Source organism: Elgaria multicarinata, chromosome 5 (genome assembly GCF_023053635.1).
Source record: "Elgaria multicarinata webbii isolate HBS135686 ecotype San Diego chromosome 5, rElgMul1.1.pri, whole genome shotgun sequence".
NCBI classification, from domain to species: domain Eukaryota; kingdom Metazoa; phylum Chordata; class Lepidosauria; order Squamata; family Anguidae; genus Elgaria; species Elgaria multicarinata.
This window is the reverse complement of record NC_086175.1, coordinates 58,856,917-58,877,386: the sequence shown is the minus strand read 5'-3', so window position 1 is coordinate 58,877,386 and position 20,470 is coordinate 58,856,917. Positions and strand designations below refer to the sequence as shown.

The 20,470-nt window shown below is 38.3% G+C and overlaps 1 protein-coding gene across 4 annotated transcripts in view; it reads right to left on the bottom strand.

The window, feature by feature from the left end:
* Nucleotides 1-20,470, bottom strand: part of CNKSR2 (connector enhancer of kinase suppressor of Ras 2) — a 183,588-nt gene that overhangs the window by 63,219 nt on the left and 99,899 nt on the right. For 2 of the 4 annotated variants that reach the window (XM_063126460.1, XM_063126464.1), the window contains exons 9-10: nt 14,398-14,544; nt 283-416 (exon numbers count right to left, since the gene is read on the bottom strand). In XM_063126460.1, the coding sequence (XP_062982530.1) occupies nt 283-416; nt 14,398-14,544 (281 nt within the window). The remainder of the gene's footprint in view (nt 1-282; nt 417-14,397; nt 14,545-20,470) is intronic. The other 2 variants (XM_063126462.1, XM_063126463.1) reach the window with 1 other exon arrangement.

The window sequence follows — 20,470 nt, the reverse complement described above, 5'->3', positions numbered from 1 at the left end:
AATACGAAGTGGAGAAAACAGTGCCACAGAAAATGGATGTGTGATTTCTTTTTCTGATCTCACTACTTTCCCCTGTGTGACTCAATATAGCCTCAGAATCTGTCACGTCTGTAGGTGGGTGCCTTGTGGTTTGTAGGTCTTCCATGACCAATGAATTATTGAGACCTCTTTTATATTGCCATGTTCACAGCATGGTAATAAAGATTCACAACTCTCTCTCTCTCCTAGGGATGGAATGTTGCAGTTTCTTATGACTTCAAATGATCAGAATGGCCAATTCACCTGGGAATATAAGGTTCTGCTGGAGGAGGAGGTATGTAGAGGTCCTGGAGGGCTGAACTGTCTCTCTTGGTAGGTGTGCTGATCGTACTGGATGGTGTTGCCACGCTGCTTGTAGGACTTCTAGGTACAAGAGGCTGGTTAAAACAAAATAAAAAGATTTAAATGCCTACCTGGTTATCACCAAATACCCCTTTTATGTTTTTATTATCCCTGTAAATTAATCCTACATGTTACATGTACTGAAAAAATATTTGTTTTGCATCAAATTTGACCTCTTTTTTAGGTAGGTGGATAACAGTAATTTTCAATTAGCAACCAGAAGAGTTACGCATGCTGTTATCTAAGAAACTGAACCCTGTTGTGAAACTGACATTTTGTCCTAATTACATCCTTTTCTACCCATTTTACATCCCAACTCATCATCTGTTTAAGTGTCCAGATGTGCTACTTTGGCTATGCTTCAAGCCTGGTTGCCCTGGATCTCTTCACATGATCTCATTCCGCATGAATCTCACTAATGTAATAAAAGAGGTACTGGGATGGTGGTGGAATGGCAGCCTTGATCTTTTCCTAGAACTAGAAATAATGCAAAATAGCTTAGCAAATGTTAGGTAAGCTGCAACTCTCTCTGGAGGACTTCACGAGGCACATTTTAAGTGCTCCCTGTTCCTCAATTATTTAAGTGTCTATATTTTGCAAATTTCCTGAGCTATAGCAAATGCACTTCATCCTTTAAAATATGTTGCAACAGGGAGTGAATTGGAACATCTTCCTCTCTGGATACATTTCCAACATCACTTACTTTGGTTCCAACCTTAATAGAAATCACACAAATTAGTCTCTTGAAAGTTTTTACTGAGTTTCCTTCCACAATCACACTTATTTTGTTATCATCACATTTTACATCCTATATCCTGGATCAGATAGCTAAACTGTTACAGTGCTTGCTTTTGGGGAAAATACTAGTAATTCCCTATTGTTGTAATACACGATAATTTGCATTTCCAGGTTAGTTAACTCATTTTTTTAGTCTAACTGGAATTGTAAAAGTAAGCAGGTATCAATTTTATATTTGCCAAATAATCCATACTAGAACAATGAATTTTTAAGAAAATGCCTTTACATTTAAAAACAACTTAAGAGTTGTATCCACAGCAGAAATCACAGCTATGTTACTATAGTAGCCTATGGTAGGTGCATAAGAGCACAGGTATTTCATGTTGGGATTCTCAACAGGAACATTATGAATCCAGGTTTTAGGGATAGAGAGCATAGATTGATTATCCTTCCCCAACCTCGTGAAATTACAACTCCATCCTGTCCATCACATTAGGAATTATGGGAATTTTAGTCCAACACATTTGGAGGGCACCAGGTTGGGGAAGGCTGCTGTATAAGAACTAACAATATAAATATATTTTAACAGGCCATTGATACTTTTCTGTAAAAAATAAACAAGTCTCATTATATAAATATTAATCATGTACATTGACTGATAAACTGGTTTCCCAGAGCTATAAAAATATGAGGTTTGCATTATCTTGTAAGATAAGCTTGAACATATAGTGGAATGTAATGTAATGGAGACACACACAAAGAAATGGAATAGATATACATCAACATGAACATTAAAAATGGACATAGATTCAGAATCTGAAGGAGAAATTAGAGTTCTCTCCCAATTCTGGAAATCTGACCTAAGGAAAGAGATGTTTGCAGTACCTATTAAAATAGAATACATTATTCTGGGTCCAAAACAATACACAAATAGAACAGCATAGGTTCAATTCTGATAAGTGGAAGGAAAGGAACTTTTCCACCAAAAGCATCAAATTTCCCCTTGAGTCCTAATATTTTTAACTGAAAGGCATATAATTAGCAGACAGATAATCACCACGGAAATTCGGAGACAAACATAATTACAGTTTCTCATACAGAAGTAATTTTCAATAAACATCGAAGGACAGTTTATGGCTGTCCTGCAGTAGTCCAGGTTGATAGCATCACTTCAAAGGTGCTAGAACATTGGCAGAAAAATGACACATTATTTCATTTCTTGATTGTAAATCATCATTTTAACATACTTCATATATTTCCTTTGTTTTTATCTTCATGAATAAGGCTTCTCTTTCATCATTCAAATGCAGATTGAAATGTGACATGCTCATTTCCTTGAGAAGGCAAAATGGTGGCTTGTAATTACAAAACAGAACAGATAAAATATGGCTTTCCAAGAATTTTGAAATCTGAGGGATTTTAATGACATATAGAACTGAACAATCACTTGAGCAACCTTTTTAGGAAGACTTCGGGGTTCAAGGGGATGAGGTTCTCCTCAACTGCCACTGCTTATACGTCAAGACATGAACACCCCAAACCAGTAGTACATTAATGAAAAAAAGATGGAGATCTGACAGGAGACTGCCTGACTATAACTTGCCAACTCATGCAATTCTAAAATATGTTAAAACTTGTACATATCAGTATGATCCTCAAAATGCTTACATTAACAGCCTTAAGCCAACTGCAATCAGCTGGTCCTTTCTGTAGTTACTGCCATCAGATGCATTTATCAAATAATTCATTCTCGAGTCCTCTTGGTTATGGATGCAACATTCCAAGCTGGTATCAAAAATAGTAGGTAGCATCATATATTAAATGAGATAAAGTTGCATGAATAGTTGAATTCCAGCAGGGCATTATCATTCAGAGTAGAGTTTTTAGAGAAATACATTCTTTTCTTGAAAATGGCAAGACACTTTATAAATAATATTTCAGATATTGCAAAGCTTAATTCATGCAATTAAAAACATGAATCTCATGCAGTTTCCAACTAATATTTTAAATCACAAACAGCATTATCCTATGCATGACTCAGAACCAACTACCTGAGTTCAATGGGACTTACCTCCTGGTAAGTATGGGTAGGAAAAACGTAAGTTTTCATTTTTAAAAAGTACTTGAGGCTGAAATCCAATACATACGTAGCTGAAAGTAAATTTCCTTGAACTCAATGGAGTTTACTTCTGAGCAGACACATATAGGATTGTACTATAAAATAGTTATCATTCTTTTGTGATTAAAAAGGTCAGTTTTGTATCTAGCATATATTTATACTAAGTGACACAAAACTAGCCCAAACTAATTTGCCTGTTAAATGCATGTTTTTTTCTGGCTTAAACGAAAACTTTAAACTTAGGCTGACACACCTGGAAAACAGGTGTTTGAGCTGTCTCAAATTGCATTAAAGTTGGTTATGGAAACCACTGATAATTTGCACTATAGGCAATACACACATCTAAGCATACACACAGCACTGCTGTAGGTATGCAAATATTTGGGCTAGTTAGATTAACAAATTAATTTTCTACTTCATCATGATAATTAAAAAGTAACACATGAAATTTATTAAACTGAATACTATTGTAAAGCTACATCTGCTTATGTAATCATTTTAACTTGCAACTAAGAGAAACAGAAATAGAGAAGCTGTTCAATAATAAGCCTCAGTATAAAAGATTGTAAGAATCCATTCAAAGATGGAAAATTCTCAGAAAGTTCTATATTATTACACACAGTTTCCTTCATGAAACAGCTAATTATGTTCAACAGAGCTTTCCTATCCTATCTACTGAGCAGAATTAGGATAGCTCTTGTGCAAGGGCAACACAGCATGCAGAAGCAATAATTACACTGACAGGAACCATCAAAAGCTTAAGAAGAGCACTGTGCTTGCTCAGGATTTGTTCCTGCCCTCAACAATGGCATAACATTATGCATGCAAAGAAATGGCACAAGTTAAAAACACTCCCATTCGTGTTAATGGCCTTATCACTCCACTTCCCCAGTCTGTACTGAGGGACAGATTCCAACCAATTAAGCTGCCAATCATGGCACAACAGAGATCTTATGTTTGAAGGCATGGAGCTATGCCACTCTGTTTTTATGCCCATAGAACTTATAGAGACCAAGAGAGATCTTGAAGATGTGGTGCAATGGTAAAAGACCTTTTTGCAGAAATAGCCAAGGCTTACAACAAACGTACATTGCTAATAATTGCCTTCTCTTACAGGTACCCACTTCAGGACTCTAGGAAGCTCAACTCTACCGCTACAACAAAATATAAAATGACACAGTACCTGAAATGAATAAGCAAACATCTTCTATTTTGCACTTGGAGCACCCCAAGATATCCCAAGTCCTCAAACACTATTAGGCACAGGGTATCTTATCCTTACCCCCCTGCAACATGTAGTAAACATGTAAAACCTCAAGAAACCTCCATTATTCTATGGGTTGTAGCAGTGTGTCCTACATAAAGATAAATATGCAGGTTGCAGAAAGTGGGGCACTGTTTGCTACCAAGCTTCACATGCAGGAAGGCTCCCAGCAGGGAACATAGCCACTTCTGCTTCTATACCAGGCACTTCACTTCACTGGTAATGTTAGCTAAATACTCAGGACTCATTCTTCCTGAAGGATCAGCACCACAGGACAAGGACCAGAATAACCACTGGGGTGAAAACAGAGTTCCATTGCAATTCCTGACAATAATTTAATCGTCGTTACCTAATCACGGGTCCTGCCTGTTCCAGTCAATACTCTGTTTATCCCACTCACCATGATTTTTTCGTCTATGGTTGCCATGCTGGCAACTCAGAGACTAATTCCTTTTAAAGCTGCTGATTGGGCAGCTGAGCAGGGGGGGCGCCCACTCTCTTACTGAGAGAGGTGCAAGATGTGTGGGAGAAAGTAATCAGCAGGCACTGGCAACGAGCTAATGAACATGGGGATAATGTGGCTTGTTGAGACGGGAGCAAAATGAAAGGCATCATGATACATGATTATGTCCGACAGTTACTAGAATAAGATCGTCGGTCCATGTACCACTCCTTCTGATTGTCCATATAGCTGCTGTGACTCAGGAGTGGGTGCTGTGCAGGAGGTGGGGGCAGAAAGAAGGCAGACAGACTGACCCCCTGGGAGACTATAGTCTGAGGCTGTGTGGTTAAGAGATTTCTATGTAGTATGAAAAGTCAAAGTTCTAGCCATGAAGCTTCCATTTTGAATCTAAAATGTATTCATTTTTTTTTTACTCCCATGTTAAAAACTACAGGAGAGAAGTGAAAACCGAACAGCTTAAATTCTAAGGGACTGAGCACAACCCTCTGTAATTGGGCCTCCAGGTAGGAGTGTCCCTGATACGATACCAGAAGGATACTATCGTTGATTGTACTGAAAACTGCTGAAAGGTCAGGGAAAATAAGCACATCACCGACAAAACCAGGCCTGAAGATAGAATTAAATGGATCTACATAATTAGTCTCACCCACCAGGATAAGCATGCTGGTGACTGGAATGGATCTTGGTGACTGGTCCAAAGTTATTACCATTCTGGAAGCTAAGACCCACCCATTCAATTGCCTTCTATTAGATGTTATAAGCAAAGAAGAGCAAGGATCAAGGAGGCATATTGTAGGGTTAATTTCCCCAAGCACCTTGTCCATATTCTCATGCTGCAAGAACTGAAACTCATCCCACAAAACAGGACTAGACAGTCATATCTGAGCTGCAAAAAAAGTGGTGTCTAAGTTGCAGCAGATTCAAGTAATTTTATCTTCAAAGTGTTTAGAAAAATATTCTCAGGGAGGCTCTGAAAATGCATTCATATCACTTTGTAACAAAGAAGTATAATCTTTCTGGATACCATTGCCACATAGAAAGCTCGATAACGAATGTTTACTTCTGTTCAGTCAGATTCACATTCTATTTTCCACCACTTGTATTCAAACTGTTTCCCTTTCTGCTTCATTACCCCCCAATTCCTGGTAAAGGAATCTTTCCTTTTGCTCCTACGGCTATTGTTTGATATTGTTTTTGCTGATTGAGAATAAGATTGCAACTATGGGCATAGCTAGACGGGGTGATATCCTGGGGATTGTCCCGGCATTGTCCCTGTGTGTCCACATGACACACAGGGGATCCCAGGAGCATGGAGGGATGATCGCTCCCTTGCCCCAGGATATCACCCTACCCTTTAGTCACGTTTTTCCCATGGTCTCGGGATGATCCCGAGACTGCAAGATCCTCCCCCTCCCTCCTGGAAAGCTGGGAGGTCTAGACATGCCCCAAAATAGCCCTAGTTTTAGCCCTATTATAGCGGCCACTTAGGATAGCAGGACCTGTTTAGGTAACAAAAGTTTTGTATGCTCATAATGGCTTGTTGGCACAAAGTATATCATGTGTTAAGTAATGCCACACACGTTCTGTGGTCATTTTGCATATTCAGTCTCTGATCAGGCCAATCAGAGTTTGCTACGTGACATCCAAACCCAGACACTATAGGTTAATTATGGATGAAACATCCCAGTTAACCTACCTACTAACTGTAGGTTAATTTTGGATTGTTTCACCCATGATTAACCTATAGTGTCTGGGTTCAGATGCCACATAACAACCTCCAATTGGCCCGACTGAAGATTAATATGAAAAAAACTGTGGAACATGGCCAGCATGCGCTACAACAAATTTTTGGTTAATTAACTCACTATTTGCCACTGTTACAGGAGAACCAGGCCAAAATGTTTATCTAAAAAAATGGAATGGGATTGACAACAAAAATCTAAGTTGAGAATCATTTAATGGGGAAAAAAACGTATTTATTCTTTAAGGTTCTCAGATTGTTCGTGTGATTTAAAAGTGGCACCTCAGCAAAAACATAGTAGTCACAGATCAGTTGAAACAGTTCTAAACAGGAAATGTAGCATTGATTCATGGCTATAGGGACAAATTATAAACTGGAATCAAAAGGATAATTAGGGAAAAACCTTCAAAAGACTATTGCCCATTTAGAATGACACCAGTGTTCGCTTACATAAATGGAAATCTTATAAAAACAATTAATATTCAGGGCTCTTATATTTTCCTTCAGTCTTCATGGTCTGTTGAAAGAGCATTATATAGATTAACAAAGCACCTTTTAAAATTTGCAAGAGGACAGATTAGCACATTCTCTAATAGCAAATCCATCTTCTAGTAAAATGTGAAGTGAAAGGACAAAAAATAAGAAAATACAGAGATTTCTTTATGGCTGTAGTTTTGAGAGAGAATAGAAACCATATAAAATAAACATTATGATTTCCAAAGCAATAGAAAATAAAATCAAAGCATTATGTCACTGGAAAGGATATGGAACAATAATTATTTTGAGAATAAGAATGCATCAGTCCTGAAATTTCCATTTTAACGAACATACTATATTTTAAAATGCAAAAACAATTTAGGAACTCACATTAGAAAAATACTTGAGAGTGAGAACGCCATGACAATCCACAATTTTCCAAAAATAATCTTCAACTACTTTTATAGCCCAAATCTAACCATGCTTACTTGGAAGTCCCGTTGATTTCAGTGGAACTTCTTTCAATTAATTATATTTCTTTGTACCAAGGACCGACCCTAAAATGAACAAGCCCTATGCAATTATGCTTCCCAGTAAAGACTATTGGGCTACTAGTTTCATCACATCTGGTAGTATGCTATACAGAAACTAGTTAAGCTTATTCTGCATAATGAATCCCAAGTCTGTATTCAAACATTCTATGTAGTATAAGTGACTGTCCTGTACTTTGGGCTTGCCATAACTGGCTTAAAGTACTGTTTAGGAAACAGAAATATTTATTTACTTTGTCTGCTTACAAAAGTGATTGTTATATTTTGGGGTCAAATCCCAACCTAACAAAAAATTCTCAGGCTTTCACATTCTCTTCGCCTAACAGGTAGGGAAAGGACTGTGAAAGCCTGAGATGTTTTGCATGTTGAAGTCTTATCCCAGGGGTAGGCAAACCTTTGTGGCCATGAGTAGGGTGGCCATATGGAAAGGAGGACAGGGCACCTGTATCTTTAACAGTTGTGATCAAGAGGGAATTTCAGCCAATGTCATTGTATACATGCAGCACCTGGGGAAATTCCCTCTTCATCACAACACTTAAAGCTGCAGGAGCTATACTAGACTGACTAGATACAAAAGAGGGCAGGGCTCCTGCAGCTTTAAGTATTGTAACAAAGAGGGAATTTCACCAGGTGCTGGATGCATACAAACGACACCTGCTGAAATTCCCTCTTCATCACAACTGTTAAAGATACAGGAGCCCTGTCCTCCTTTTCATATGGTCAGCCTAGCCATGAGCACATTTGGCAATGTGAGTAACTGTTGTGGGCACCACCACAAATGGCTGCTATTGGAGGTGTGCGAAAAGACAAGTACTTTGGCCAGAAGGCAAAGGTGGGGTCTGAGTTTCAAAAAGCAACTGCCATGGCAGGCATGGCAAACAAGTAACCTGCCCCAAAGGCTGAGTACAAGGCAGAAATGTGGTCTGAGACCCAACCCAATAAATGACTCTTTTGAACCTGAGGTTCAGAAACTTGATTGAACATGCTTTGTCACTGTGGCAGTTTTCTTATCTGGTTTCTGCTCTCTCATTGTGATGCTCAGTTTCAAGGAGAAAGCAGAAGGAGATAAATGAAAAGTCTCCTCAGAACCAGAAGATACGGACAGGCATGGGGACCCAGGGAAAGCCAGTAGAATAAAGTGCCATATAGCAACAACAGACACACCTGAAGATGGAAAACTGGAGATTAGGCAGTGTCAAAGGTTGAGGGAAGGTGGTGGAGGGATAAAAATCAGACAGGAGAAGGACCTGGAGGATCTAAACGTTTGGCCCAAGACATTTTGGTGCTTAAGGCAGAGCAGTAAATGCCCCTCCCCAGTTAAAATGCATAGTATCTAAAGCCAACCAAGTTATTTTGCCACCTGAGGCAAACACACACACACAAACAAACACCTTTCCCCCACTGTGGCACTAAAAATATAAGAAACTGAATCTCTAACAGTTTGTTGTTTGTTCATGACACTCAAAATCAGCTGCCTAAAGCGGCTGCCTCCCTCTGCTTAATGGTACAGCTGGTCTTGCTTAATTGTTAGGAGTGATGGATGTGAATCATCAAAAGGGTTCAGTACACCTGCTCTCTCTGAGGCCTCTACCTTTGCTGGCACCATATGCCCTGTGCTTTTGTAATACAACTGACCCCCCTAGAGCAGAGGTAGGCCACCTTTTTGGTCTGAGGGCACATTTGACAATTTGAGAAACTATCCTCAGCACCACCACAAAATGGCTGCTATTGGAGTTGTGCGAAAAGACAAGTACTTTGGCCAGAAGGCAAAGGTGGAGTTTGAGTTACACTAAGCAACTGCTTTCAACCCACAGTTTTCAACCCACCTATTTTTGTTCGTAAGAAAATTAGTTGGGCACCAAGAAAGGTATCTGGGGCACAATGCAGCCTGTGGGCACGTCATTGCCTACCCCTGGCCCAACCCCTTAGAGTCCAGAGTGAGCTGTGCTCTATTTGAATGCAAGGCTTTCCCTAATCCCAAAGAGCAGTATCTAATGGGTCTACTGATCTCCAGCTGATTGTGTTGCACCAGCAGGACCCACTGCTTGCAAAATGGGAAGTCAGTGCTTCATAAAGGAACCATAGAAATGAGTGGAAATGGTTTTTTTCCAGATTGGGAGATGTCAGTGGAGCTCCCTTCTGCAAGCTCCACTGACTTCCCAAATTCCAGAAACAAGCATTTCTGCTCATTTTGGGTTGCTTTGACAAGTGTTAACTCCCTGGCACATTCAAGCAAATTCTCTTTAAGTGTAACCTTATTGTAGTTGAAAAAGCGACTCCAAAATCATTTGTTTATAAACAGTGACACTGAATTCTAAAAAAGAAAAGAAAAATGTTAAAGTAATAAGTGGGGGAGAGGGGGGATGGACTGTTTATTTATTGCATTTCTAAACCACCCAATAGCCGAAGTTCTCTGGGCAGGTCACAAAAATTAAAACCATTCAAAGTATAAAACAACAGTATAAAACCATGATATAAAATACAACGTAACAACTGAAAACCTTCATCAGTATATAGCTGCAGTAGCCTGGTGCATCTCGTCACACCAAAAGTTTTCAAAAGCACATTCATGTCTATAAATTTATGAACCGGAGTGTGGGGATTTTTATTGATTTGTTGAAGAGTCTTATCTGTGCTTGGCATCTCTGCTTCAACATCTGTGTTGAAAGACTTGGTTTTTTTTTAATGTTACTGATCATATAAATTGTTATAATTTAAAAATGGGGAATTAGGCCTATTACCTGAATTCCATTGATTCTCACTTTTAACTATCCAAACGTAGCATACCATGGTTGCACCATGACTATGGAAATAGCTCTGCCATTAGTCAAAATGTATGCAGTGTAAGTTATATTCAACTCTGAATTAGGAGAAGTGTATCTTGCATTTCTACTATATCCTGGCTGTACTTCTAAGTGAAGTGATTATTATCTCAACATACTGCAGGCACTACAGGATTGCATAATAGCATGTTTACTACTTTAGATATATATTTAATAAATAATGTTTTCATGTTATATACTGGTTTGCCTCCTATCTAGCGGGTCGCTCTTTCAGCGTGTTGACTAATGGCAGCTCGTCTTCCTCCTTTCCCCTTTCAGTAGGGGTTCCGCAAGGTTCAGTGCTTGGCCCGTTGTTGTTTTCCTTATACATGTTGCCCTTGGGCAAGCTTATTCAATCTCATGGCCTCCAATATCATCTGTACGCCGATGATACACAACTATATCTGTCATCTCCGGAACTTTCTCCTGATGTTCACGATCGTATCTCGGCATGTCTTTCAGATATCTCAGCTTGGCTGCTTCATCGTCGCTTGAAACTTAACATGGCAAAGACTGAATTGCTTGTTTTTCCTCCTAAACCTTCTCCTCATCTCTCATTCTCTCTTACTGTCAATGATGTTACGCTTACTCCGGTCAAGGAAGCTCATAGCCTTGGCTTTATATTCGACTCCTCGCTCTCCTTTATTCCTCATATTGAGGCAGTAGCTAAATCTTGTCGATTTTTCCTGTATAATATTGCCAGGATTCGATCATTTTTGTCTGTCTCTTCCGCCAAGACGCTTGTTCATGCACTGGTTATTTCACGGTTGGACTACTGCAACCTTCTTCTCTCTGGCCTTCCTTCTTCTCACATCAGTCCGTTGGTTTCTGTTCACTCTGCCGCAAAGATCATCTTCTTGGCTCGCCGCTCTGACCATGTTACTCCGCTTCTGAAATCTCTTCATTGGCTTCCAATTCACTTCAGAATCCAATATAAACTTCTCCTGTTAACCTTCAAAGCTTTTCACGGTCTAGCTCCTTCCTATCTCTCCTCTCTCATCTCACACTATTGCCCCGCTCGTGCTCTTCGCTCCTCTGATGCCATGTTTCTCGCCTGCCCAAGGGCCTCTACTTCCCTTGCTCGGCTTCGTCCATTTTCATCTGCTGCCCCTTACGCCTGGAACGCTCTTCCAGAACATTTGAGAACTACAAGTTCAACCGCAGCTTTTAAAGCTCAACTAAAAACTTTTCTTTTTCCTAAAGCTTTTAAAACTTGATGTTGTGCAGACTTCTACTGTTACTTTCTACTGTTAGTTTTACCCTACCCTGTGCCTGCTTACCCTACCCTGTGCCTGTTGGCATTCTCTTCCCCTCCTTATTGTTTTACTATGATTTTATTAGATTGTAAGCCTATGCGGCAGGGCCTTGCTATTTACTGTTTTACTCTGTACAGCACCATGTACATTGATGGTGCTATATAAATAAATAATAATAATAATAATAATGTTAGTCAATGGGGGACTAATCAACATTTGATTAAACAGTCCACATTTGACTAATATATTATCCGAATTGAGCCTGTATGTTCACCGCTTTCATGACTCTATGGAAAGAGGTATATACATCTAGGTAATATAAATAGAATAGAATAAAAAGTATTTTAGTTTTCTTCACTATCTGCCTATTAGATCCAGTGGCAATACTGGTCTAATTCATTCTAACATGACTCTGTTGAAAGTACAGAAGCTTCTACTGATACAAGATCAGAACCTAAAAATTTGAATAAATATTCAACAAAACCATAATATGTCAAAAAAAACACCCACTACCACCAGCAACAAACATCCAGTTATTAACATTGGGATCTCATCCCCTCCTGCAAAATAATTCCTAGCTTTTATATTTATGGCAAGACTATACTTATGCCTATATCTATAGTCATAAATATGCATTTTCAATGGCATGTTTATAGGCTAACGAAATAGGGGTTAAATTTAGTGACATGTCCATTTTGTCTTTAGTTTTTTATGCAGAAAGACTACAATTATTTCCAAATTATATTCAACATAGAAAACAATGCTCCTCAATCCCAACTGAAAAGAAATAGGTGGTTAATAAATCTGCAGACATTTTTAAATGACATCAAAAATGCATCACAGCAATTTTGGAGTTCCAGTTTATTTCAGTTCATCTAAAAGCAGCAAGCTTTTATCATTTAGCATCCTTAGCATAGCTGCAGTTTATTATAACAATGTTTAAAAGCAAAATTAAAATTACAATGGAGAACTGGAGCTTTATTGAAAAACAAGTAGGGCGTGGAGAAGGCTAGTTAAGAAGCAGGTCCATAAAACATAAGACCTATTTACCAGCAGAAAATTATGCAAGTGTGTGCTGTGTGTGTGCTAACTGCTATGCTGAATAGAAATAGGCTTAGGGTAGTATTTGTCAAACCATTTGGACTTGGCACCCTCCATAAACTTACTTTATGTTCTGGGTCTCTCCTATGCTATGCTGACAGTCCATTTAGCAAGCAGGCAATATTTGCCTTTGAGAATTTATGGACTGGGATGAAGAAAGGTTTTTGAAACCCTTTTAGCCTTCCCTTTACCTCCATCACTCCCACTCAATGACCCACTAACACATGGAACCCAGCATTAGATTATATAAATGAGTCCAATACAGTGGCAGTTCTGATAGCTGAAGTCTACTTTAAAGTGTATGTGTGTGCAGAGAGGCATGTCTTAAAAGCTGCTGCTTGTACAAATCAGAGCACAGTTGTAGAATCAGGCAGAGGGTTCAGTAACAATCGCAGTGATGGCATGAATGAGGGGGGACTTACCCTGGGCTCACTATCTCTGCAGAATACAAAGGGAGGGAGGGAAAAGATTCCCACTGCGCTGCAAGAAACTAATATTCAAGAAGGGTTATTGCTTTCTGCTTGCCTGAAGGTTAAAGGGAACTTGATCCAGGCAAAATCTTGAAAGCTTGCACATTTGTGTGTGTGTGTGTGTGTGATATTTCAATTGCTCTAATAAAGGTAATACAATACATGGATTTTGGAATTTTTCTTAAGGCCAACATGGCTGCCTTTTTTTTTTTTTTTTTTTTTTGATACAGGCAGGAAATTCCTCTTCCAAAATTAAGAGTGGCTTCCACCTTACTGCTTTAACATTGATCCCAAGGAAGGAGCACTGATACAGCTTCTTTCTCAGTCAGCTGCTGACTGACTGCCCACTCTGGTTCCCTGACCAAACATTCTTACCTTCTTGCTCTGGGTCTACTAGGGCCAGGAGTCTGCTTGGGGGTGGGTGGGGGAGGGAAGGACTGGAATGAGAGAGACTGCATGCAGGCTCCTGGGATGTAAACTCTAGACACTGTTTGGCTGAATTCAGACGACATGCTAAGCAATGATTGATTTCAATGTCTCTCCGATTAGCTCCACCCACCCACCCAAAAAAGATTAGTGTGTTGTCCGAACTCAGCCTTTCTGTTCAAGCATCAATGCATCACACTCTACCCTCCAGATGGGGTCATTCCAGTTTGATAATGCAGGTCCTAAGCATGTGAGTTAAACGGCAGCCTATTCATTTTTATTTTTACTACAGAAGGGCCACATTCTCTGTTTCCTGCTTAATGCTGCAGAGTAACCTCTGCATATCAGAAAGGATATTTGAATAAAATAGGACATATATATGGAATTGAAGATTGCTTCAATTTTACAAGTTGGGATTTAAAGTTTATTGAGCTCTAAAAATCAATGTGCAGAGATCATTTCACATACCATTTTCAAAGCATACAAGACTAAATCCACATATGCTGCTGAAATGAAGCACAATAAAGCAGCACTGAGATAATCTAGAGCTAAAATGATGGTGTATGGTTTATGATTAAGCATCATTACCTGCAGAGCAAGGGGCTTCCATCTCATATTTTTCAGTAAAGCTGGTGCTGAGGTAAGCATGCTCTGAGGTCGCTTTTTCAAAGTTAAGATAACACCACTCGGATCCTCTCGTAGTGCATTCACCAAATTTTTCAACTGCCACCCCACCTGGTAACCAGCAAAATTATTACAATAAAATTGAGGTACAATATTCACAATGTAATCTTCCCCTTTTAATAATATTAGTTAGTTCATCAAAGTTTTAGAATATTATTTTTTTAAAATGTCATACTTTACATCACTGAATCATGCCATCTAAAAATCAGTGTTATCAGGATGCATTAAAATAGGTTATCTGCCGTTTAAGCTTACAGAGCTTCTAAGAGAGTTGGGCAATTATTTTAATTTTTATGTGATCTGTTAATGAGCTGTTTGTAACTAGTTACAGACAAAAATCAAAAGTGCCCCAAAGAGGCTTATAGGCTAAAAATAAATAATGACTGCCCTACAGTTTAATATTTTAGCTGCACATTTCATATGCTGTCCTTATCTTCTACAATTAAGCATGCTATTTCTTCTCTTCCACATACCATATACAATAATATTATAAAATTAACTAAACAAGTACTGCTCTTTCAGATAGTTCAGAAATTAAGCAAACAAAAGCAAAATTAAAACATTCTGTTCTAATACTACTAATAATAATAATGATGATGCACATTTTAAATACTCCATGCTTTCCTAATGCAATTCTAAATGGTTCCAATATTTTCAAAATCCATTCAGTAAATACATGCATGAATGCCAATTAGTTAATATCAATTATTTTAAAGTATTACATTAAATAATGTAGTATTTTGTATACAGTACTGAAGCATGCAAGAGCAGTGCCAGAAATCACGATGGCAATTGAGGCAGATATGTCAGAACAAATGTTTTCAACTGGAATGGATCATTGACTGAAACAGCTAATATGTCTGACAACCATCCACATGGAGGCTTTAAAAGAGGCTGATGTGCATTGGATGTCCTTTTGACCCCCTATAGTACATACATGCCAAGATACATGTATTGTGCTGATTTTCCATTTGTCCCCTATAATCCACACAAGCAAAAATGGAAATTCCTGCAGCAGCATACTATCAGCACCTGTGATGGAGTTTCTATGACTAACAGAGCAATCCTGTAATGTATACTTAGATATTAAGTCTCACTGAATTCAATGGGGCTTACTCCTAGGTAAGTTGATGCAACCTAAATCTGCTATGTTGGTCTGAGGATGCTCCAGTCATAAGTAAGATACTTGCTTTTTCAGAGGGAGGCTTCTTACACTTCTGGTTTAATGCTAAAACATTACAGTTGCTACACAGTGAATACCACATCTGGAAAGACTTATTTAATTCATCTTAATGTATATGACCAAACCCTTCGCTTTAAAACAGAAAACAAAAAACAACCCAAAGGCTTTAAATTGTCCACACTACCGAATGCACACATACAGCACTAGCTGTTACTTTTCATTTTGCCTGAAGACATCAGCCTAGTGAAAAGTGATGTTGTTTCTCAGTATCCCATTAACCACTATGCTAAATACAGGGTGGGACCCCAGTATACAGAGGGGTCTGTTTTGGTTCCTCATCCTCCAAGGCTTTGACGGCAGCTCACTCGTGGCAGGTAAGCAATCCTCTTATATTTAACAACTGCATGAACATTTGAAATAAAAACAAATGGCTTGTTTAGTTTGTTCTCCATACCAAGAGCAATTCTGGAGGTGAAGCAGACACGGCAATGAATTTGCCCTCCCTTCTTTCTCCCCAGTTGCCTTTGTGTGCCTATCACAATACTAATGAAATAAGCTCACAATCAACCGCCAGGAACATTGAAGGTGGGGAGAGGGGGAAGAAGGGCGAATGGAAACTCAAAATGGTATGGTTGAAATCGATGCAGTAATTACTGTGGCCAGGGTGAGGACCACTGGAAAATTACTGGGATGTGTGTTCTTGTACTTGCTATGGAGGCACTATCACAGAACATATTTATCTTTTTTGTTGTTTAGCAAATTACATAGCAACAAAATGTGAAGCTTCCTCTTTGAACCCCCAAATACCTTCAATAATACATGCAAGCAAGGTAATCTAATGAGAATGACACACAACTAGTTTTAAATATAAATGAAATAAACTAAATAATGGAAAACCATACCTCCATCCTAAAGTAAATTTTATATAAAATTCTTTAGTGCCCAAAACTTAAACAAATTTAAAAGAAAGAGGCAGGGTTTTGCAAGAGTAAATTGAGAACTATGTCCCAACATAAAACTGCATCTCCATCCCAGACAGCCCTTGAACATTTTTCTTACCCATATAAACTAGTGAAAATCTGTATTGCGTTTCTTCCAGAATCATTTAACCAAAACTATGATATTAATATTACTTTTAGAGTTATGCAGGGGATTTAAGCAGACTGCATGAAGCCTGTACTAAAAATAATTCAAAATTCTGCAGCAATACAACCTAAATTCTGGGTCAAGAAGAATTCATAAATGGGACATATATAAATTCTACAAATTTAGCAAATATTCGCTTATTTTCATAATGAATTCTACTTATGGTAGTCATGATGTTGGCGCAAATAACTATCTGGGGCCATGGAACCATGTTCCAGATCATAGGATATCCTTCTCAGTTTCTTTTCTGGATTCTGAGATTTCACTAAGGATTTCCAACATGCTTTCAAACCTATCTTTGCAGCCTTAAGAAATAGATTTTGTTTTTTGTTTTTAAATCAAAGTAACGCAGTAAGTACAAGGTACTGCATCTGTATAGCGTAATTTTGCTTTGTGAAATACATACACATCTTGAAATAAGTTTCTTTACATATAGGGCATGTCTACACTAGCCATTTATCCCGGGATTGTCCCGGGGTCATCCCTGTGCATGCAAATAACACACGGGGGATCCCAGGAGCAGACAGGGACGATTCCTCCATTTTCCTGGAATAATCCTTAGGTGTAGAAAGGGCCTAAGTCTCAGTTTGGCTCAGGTTAGTGCAGCTCACCTTTTGAAGGAATAAGTTAACAGAACAACATGCAAACAGGTTGATCTGTTAATATGCCCAGTGCCCATAAACGTATTTTAAAGTCAAACAACATGATATTCCACTTCAAATACCGGACGTAGAGGATATGACCCAAAGACTGGCAAAGGCGTTGGCTTCCCTTTCTCTTCCTTGAAATAAATACTCTATGCACTCACAGTGATTTTTTAAAAAACGTATTTGAAGTACATTCCTTTACTCATGCGCTGTTCTTGGGTTTTGTTCATAACTTTCTGGTTTCTATTGCAACACTCTGCAATGGAATTCTGCCCATCAAGTATTTTAATGGCTTCTTTATAAAGAAAATAAAAGCTAAGCCGTTTTCTCTCATGCTTTTCCTGGCTAATTTATTCACCTTTGGCTCAGAATCTCACTTTTGATTTTGATTTTTTCCTTTGCTTTCTGTTCTCCATGATCCCAAAGTGTCTTATCTTTTTGGAAGATTTCACCTATACACATTTTATGTGGATAAAAGTCCTATTGATTTCAGTGGGATTTAATTTCCATGTAAGTGTATGTATCTTTACAGCCTGTAAGTATGGGCAGGAATTATTGATTTTTCAACTACCTCATAAATCTCAGAGTTGGCTATTATTAATACGGAATACAGCAAAAAAAACAAAAATAAATAACACTATGCAAGCACACCCGCTAGAGATTATTAATAGAGTAGTAATGGAGTTTAACCACTTTTCGTTTTTTAAAAGTCTATGGACAACTCTTATGACTTGCAAAATTTACTGTTTTGAAAATCCTTTCAGTTGTGTTAAGTGGTTTGACTAAGAACCAGAGCAAAGGGATCAAGGCATCAAGCAATTTGCAAATCATCAAAACAGTAGTGGCATTGCCGAATATCTCGAACATAGGTAGCTGCCTTATACCAGGGCAAACTGTCTATCTGCATCCTCTCCAGGGACTCAGGCAGTATTTCCCATTAGCTTCTATTGTTTCTTTTAATTGGAGTTGCCAGGGATTGAACCTGGGACCCTTGGCATGCAAAGATATGTTCTACCACCAGCCTATGTCTCCTATCTAACTCCACTGAGCCCTAAGCTAATGGGTCCACCTACAAGACAGCAAGCATTGAAGTCTTCACAATGCAGGAACCATATATCAATGCAATATGAAAACCAGAAACTAGACCAATTTTTTTTGTAGCAGACCACTAATAATACCTTCCTCTAGCATTCCAAGATTGTTCTCTAGCTCCCAGTACAGAGGTTATCGGTCAGATCAGACATGGATAAATAGCCATTTAGCAGCTTAGGGGCTGCCTCTAAGAAAACTGATGCTTTGCCCAAGATCTGATGTTTGGTCAGAAATCAAGGCTTTCCCTGAATTATGTAGCTTGGAGATATTTAAATCTCTTTTGGAAATCAGCAGTGGGTGATTTCCAGTGGGTGGATGTCAAAGATATCCACAATGGATTCAAAAGAGTTCAGATTTCTATGATCTTGACCTGTGAATTCCTCAGCTGACTGGCTTCTTCTCTATCACATGGTTTCCGCAGAGTGGTTTTCACTGGGGGGTGGGGTGTTAATTCACAGCTGCAAATGTACTAATCCATGTTATCTAATTGGCACATTTGCACTAATGTGCACTTGTGCTAATGAGAATATAGTGCTAATGCGAATTAGCGCAAGCAGAACAAAATTGTGGTTTAAAAAATCTGATTCCATCAATAAGTGGCTGATGGAACAAAAAAATCGGCTACATCCCTACTTTCTACACAAGGTCTGAGAACTTCTAGCAATGCCTCAGTATTCCAGAGGTTTCTTAAATTCTCTTGCTGGACCTTATCGTCCTCTGCTCCTGACCTTTACACACTGTGCCTCCTCATTGCTTAGTATTTAGATCACAACAGTTCAAGAACGTGACAGAATCTTAACTGGGGTGTGTGTGTTTTTAAATGACACAAACTACACAGTGAACTAAGTCTTCTCCAAAGCCATTCAAATCCGCTAATTTACAAGATTAACACGACAGTGACGATGGCAGATATATGACTAAAGATAATTAACTTGTTTTTAGATAGCATTTTTCAGAAGAATTATCACAAGAAACATATTATACTATTGCTGCTCCTAAAAGTATAGATTGAGCACATCTTTGATAACTATATCACCATAAATATCTAAGAAATCTAGAATGGAGCACAGAGTTGCTGATGGCATTTGGATGTGTTTTGTTTTTGCTTAGTACAATATTCACTTTTGTCAAATGTCTTAATTCAGTCTTGAGTTATAAACATATTACTTCTTAGCCAAAATAGAACATGCTCTATTTATTCTATGCATGATTACGATGGATAGCTGGTTAGACTGGACCTATAATACTTAGCAGCTATTTACAAGGTAAATACAATGTTGAAGCTATTGCTTATCCTATCACATTTTACATAAATAATGATTTTGCGTCAATACATTATCTACTAAAAGAATAAACCATACTGCTTTTTTAAGAATTAAAATTTTAATGCATGGTAGAAAACACAGCATGTTATATGTCTCAGGAGCTGTTAAATAACAGAAGCAAAAAATAATAGTGAAATCCTATACATATCTACTCTGAAATAAGCCCCACTGAATTCAATGGTACTTACTCCTATGTAAGTGTGTACAGGGTTACAGCCTCAGGCAATTATAAGATGCAACTGGTGCAATTTATTGTCTTAAAGTCTGATCCACTATTTATTGAAACGTCTATTGCTCAAAACCAAGTATTTTTCCATTGGCTTCAGAGCTTGAAAAATCAATATAATTAACATGAATTTTTCTTTCATTCTTTGAGTTAAATCCCACAGGAGTACCACTAAATTATGTATATTGAAGCAACCGGGGGGGTGTATTAATCATAAAGCCCTGAAGTCTTCCTATGAGTAAGGCTCTCACTTTAAAAGTTTCATCAAAACAATTTGATTTTAAAAATTAAAAGGAGTACTCAAAACTTAGCTAATTTACAACATTAAAAGGCAATTTTGTGAATATATTCTAATAGC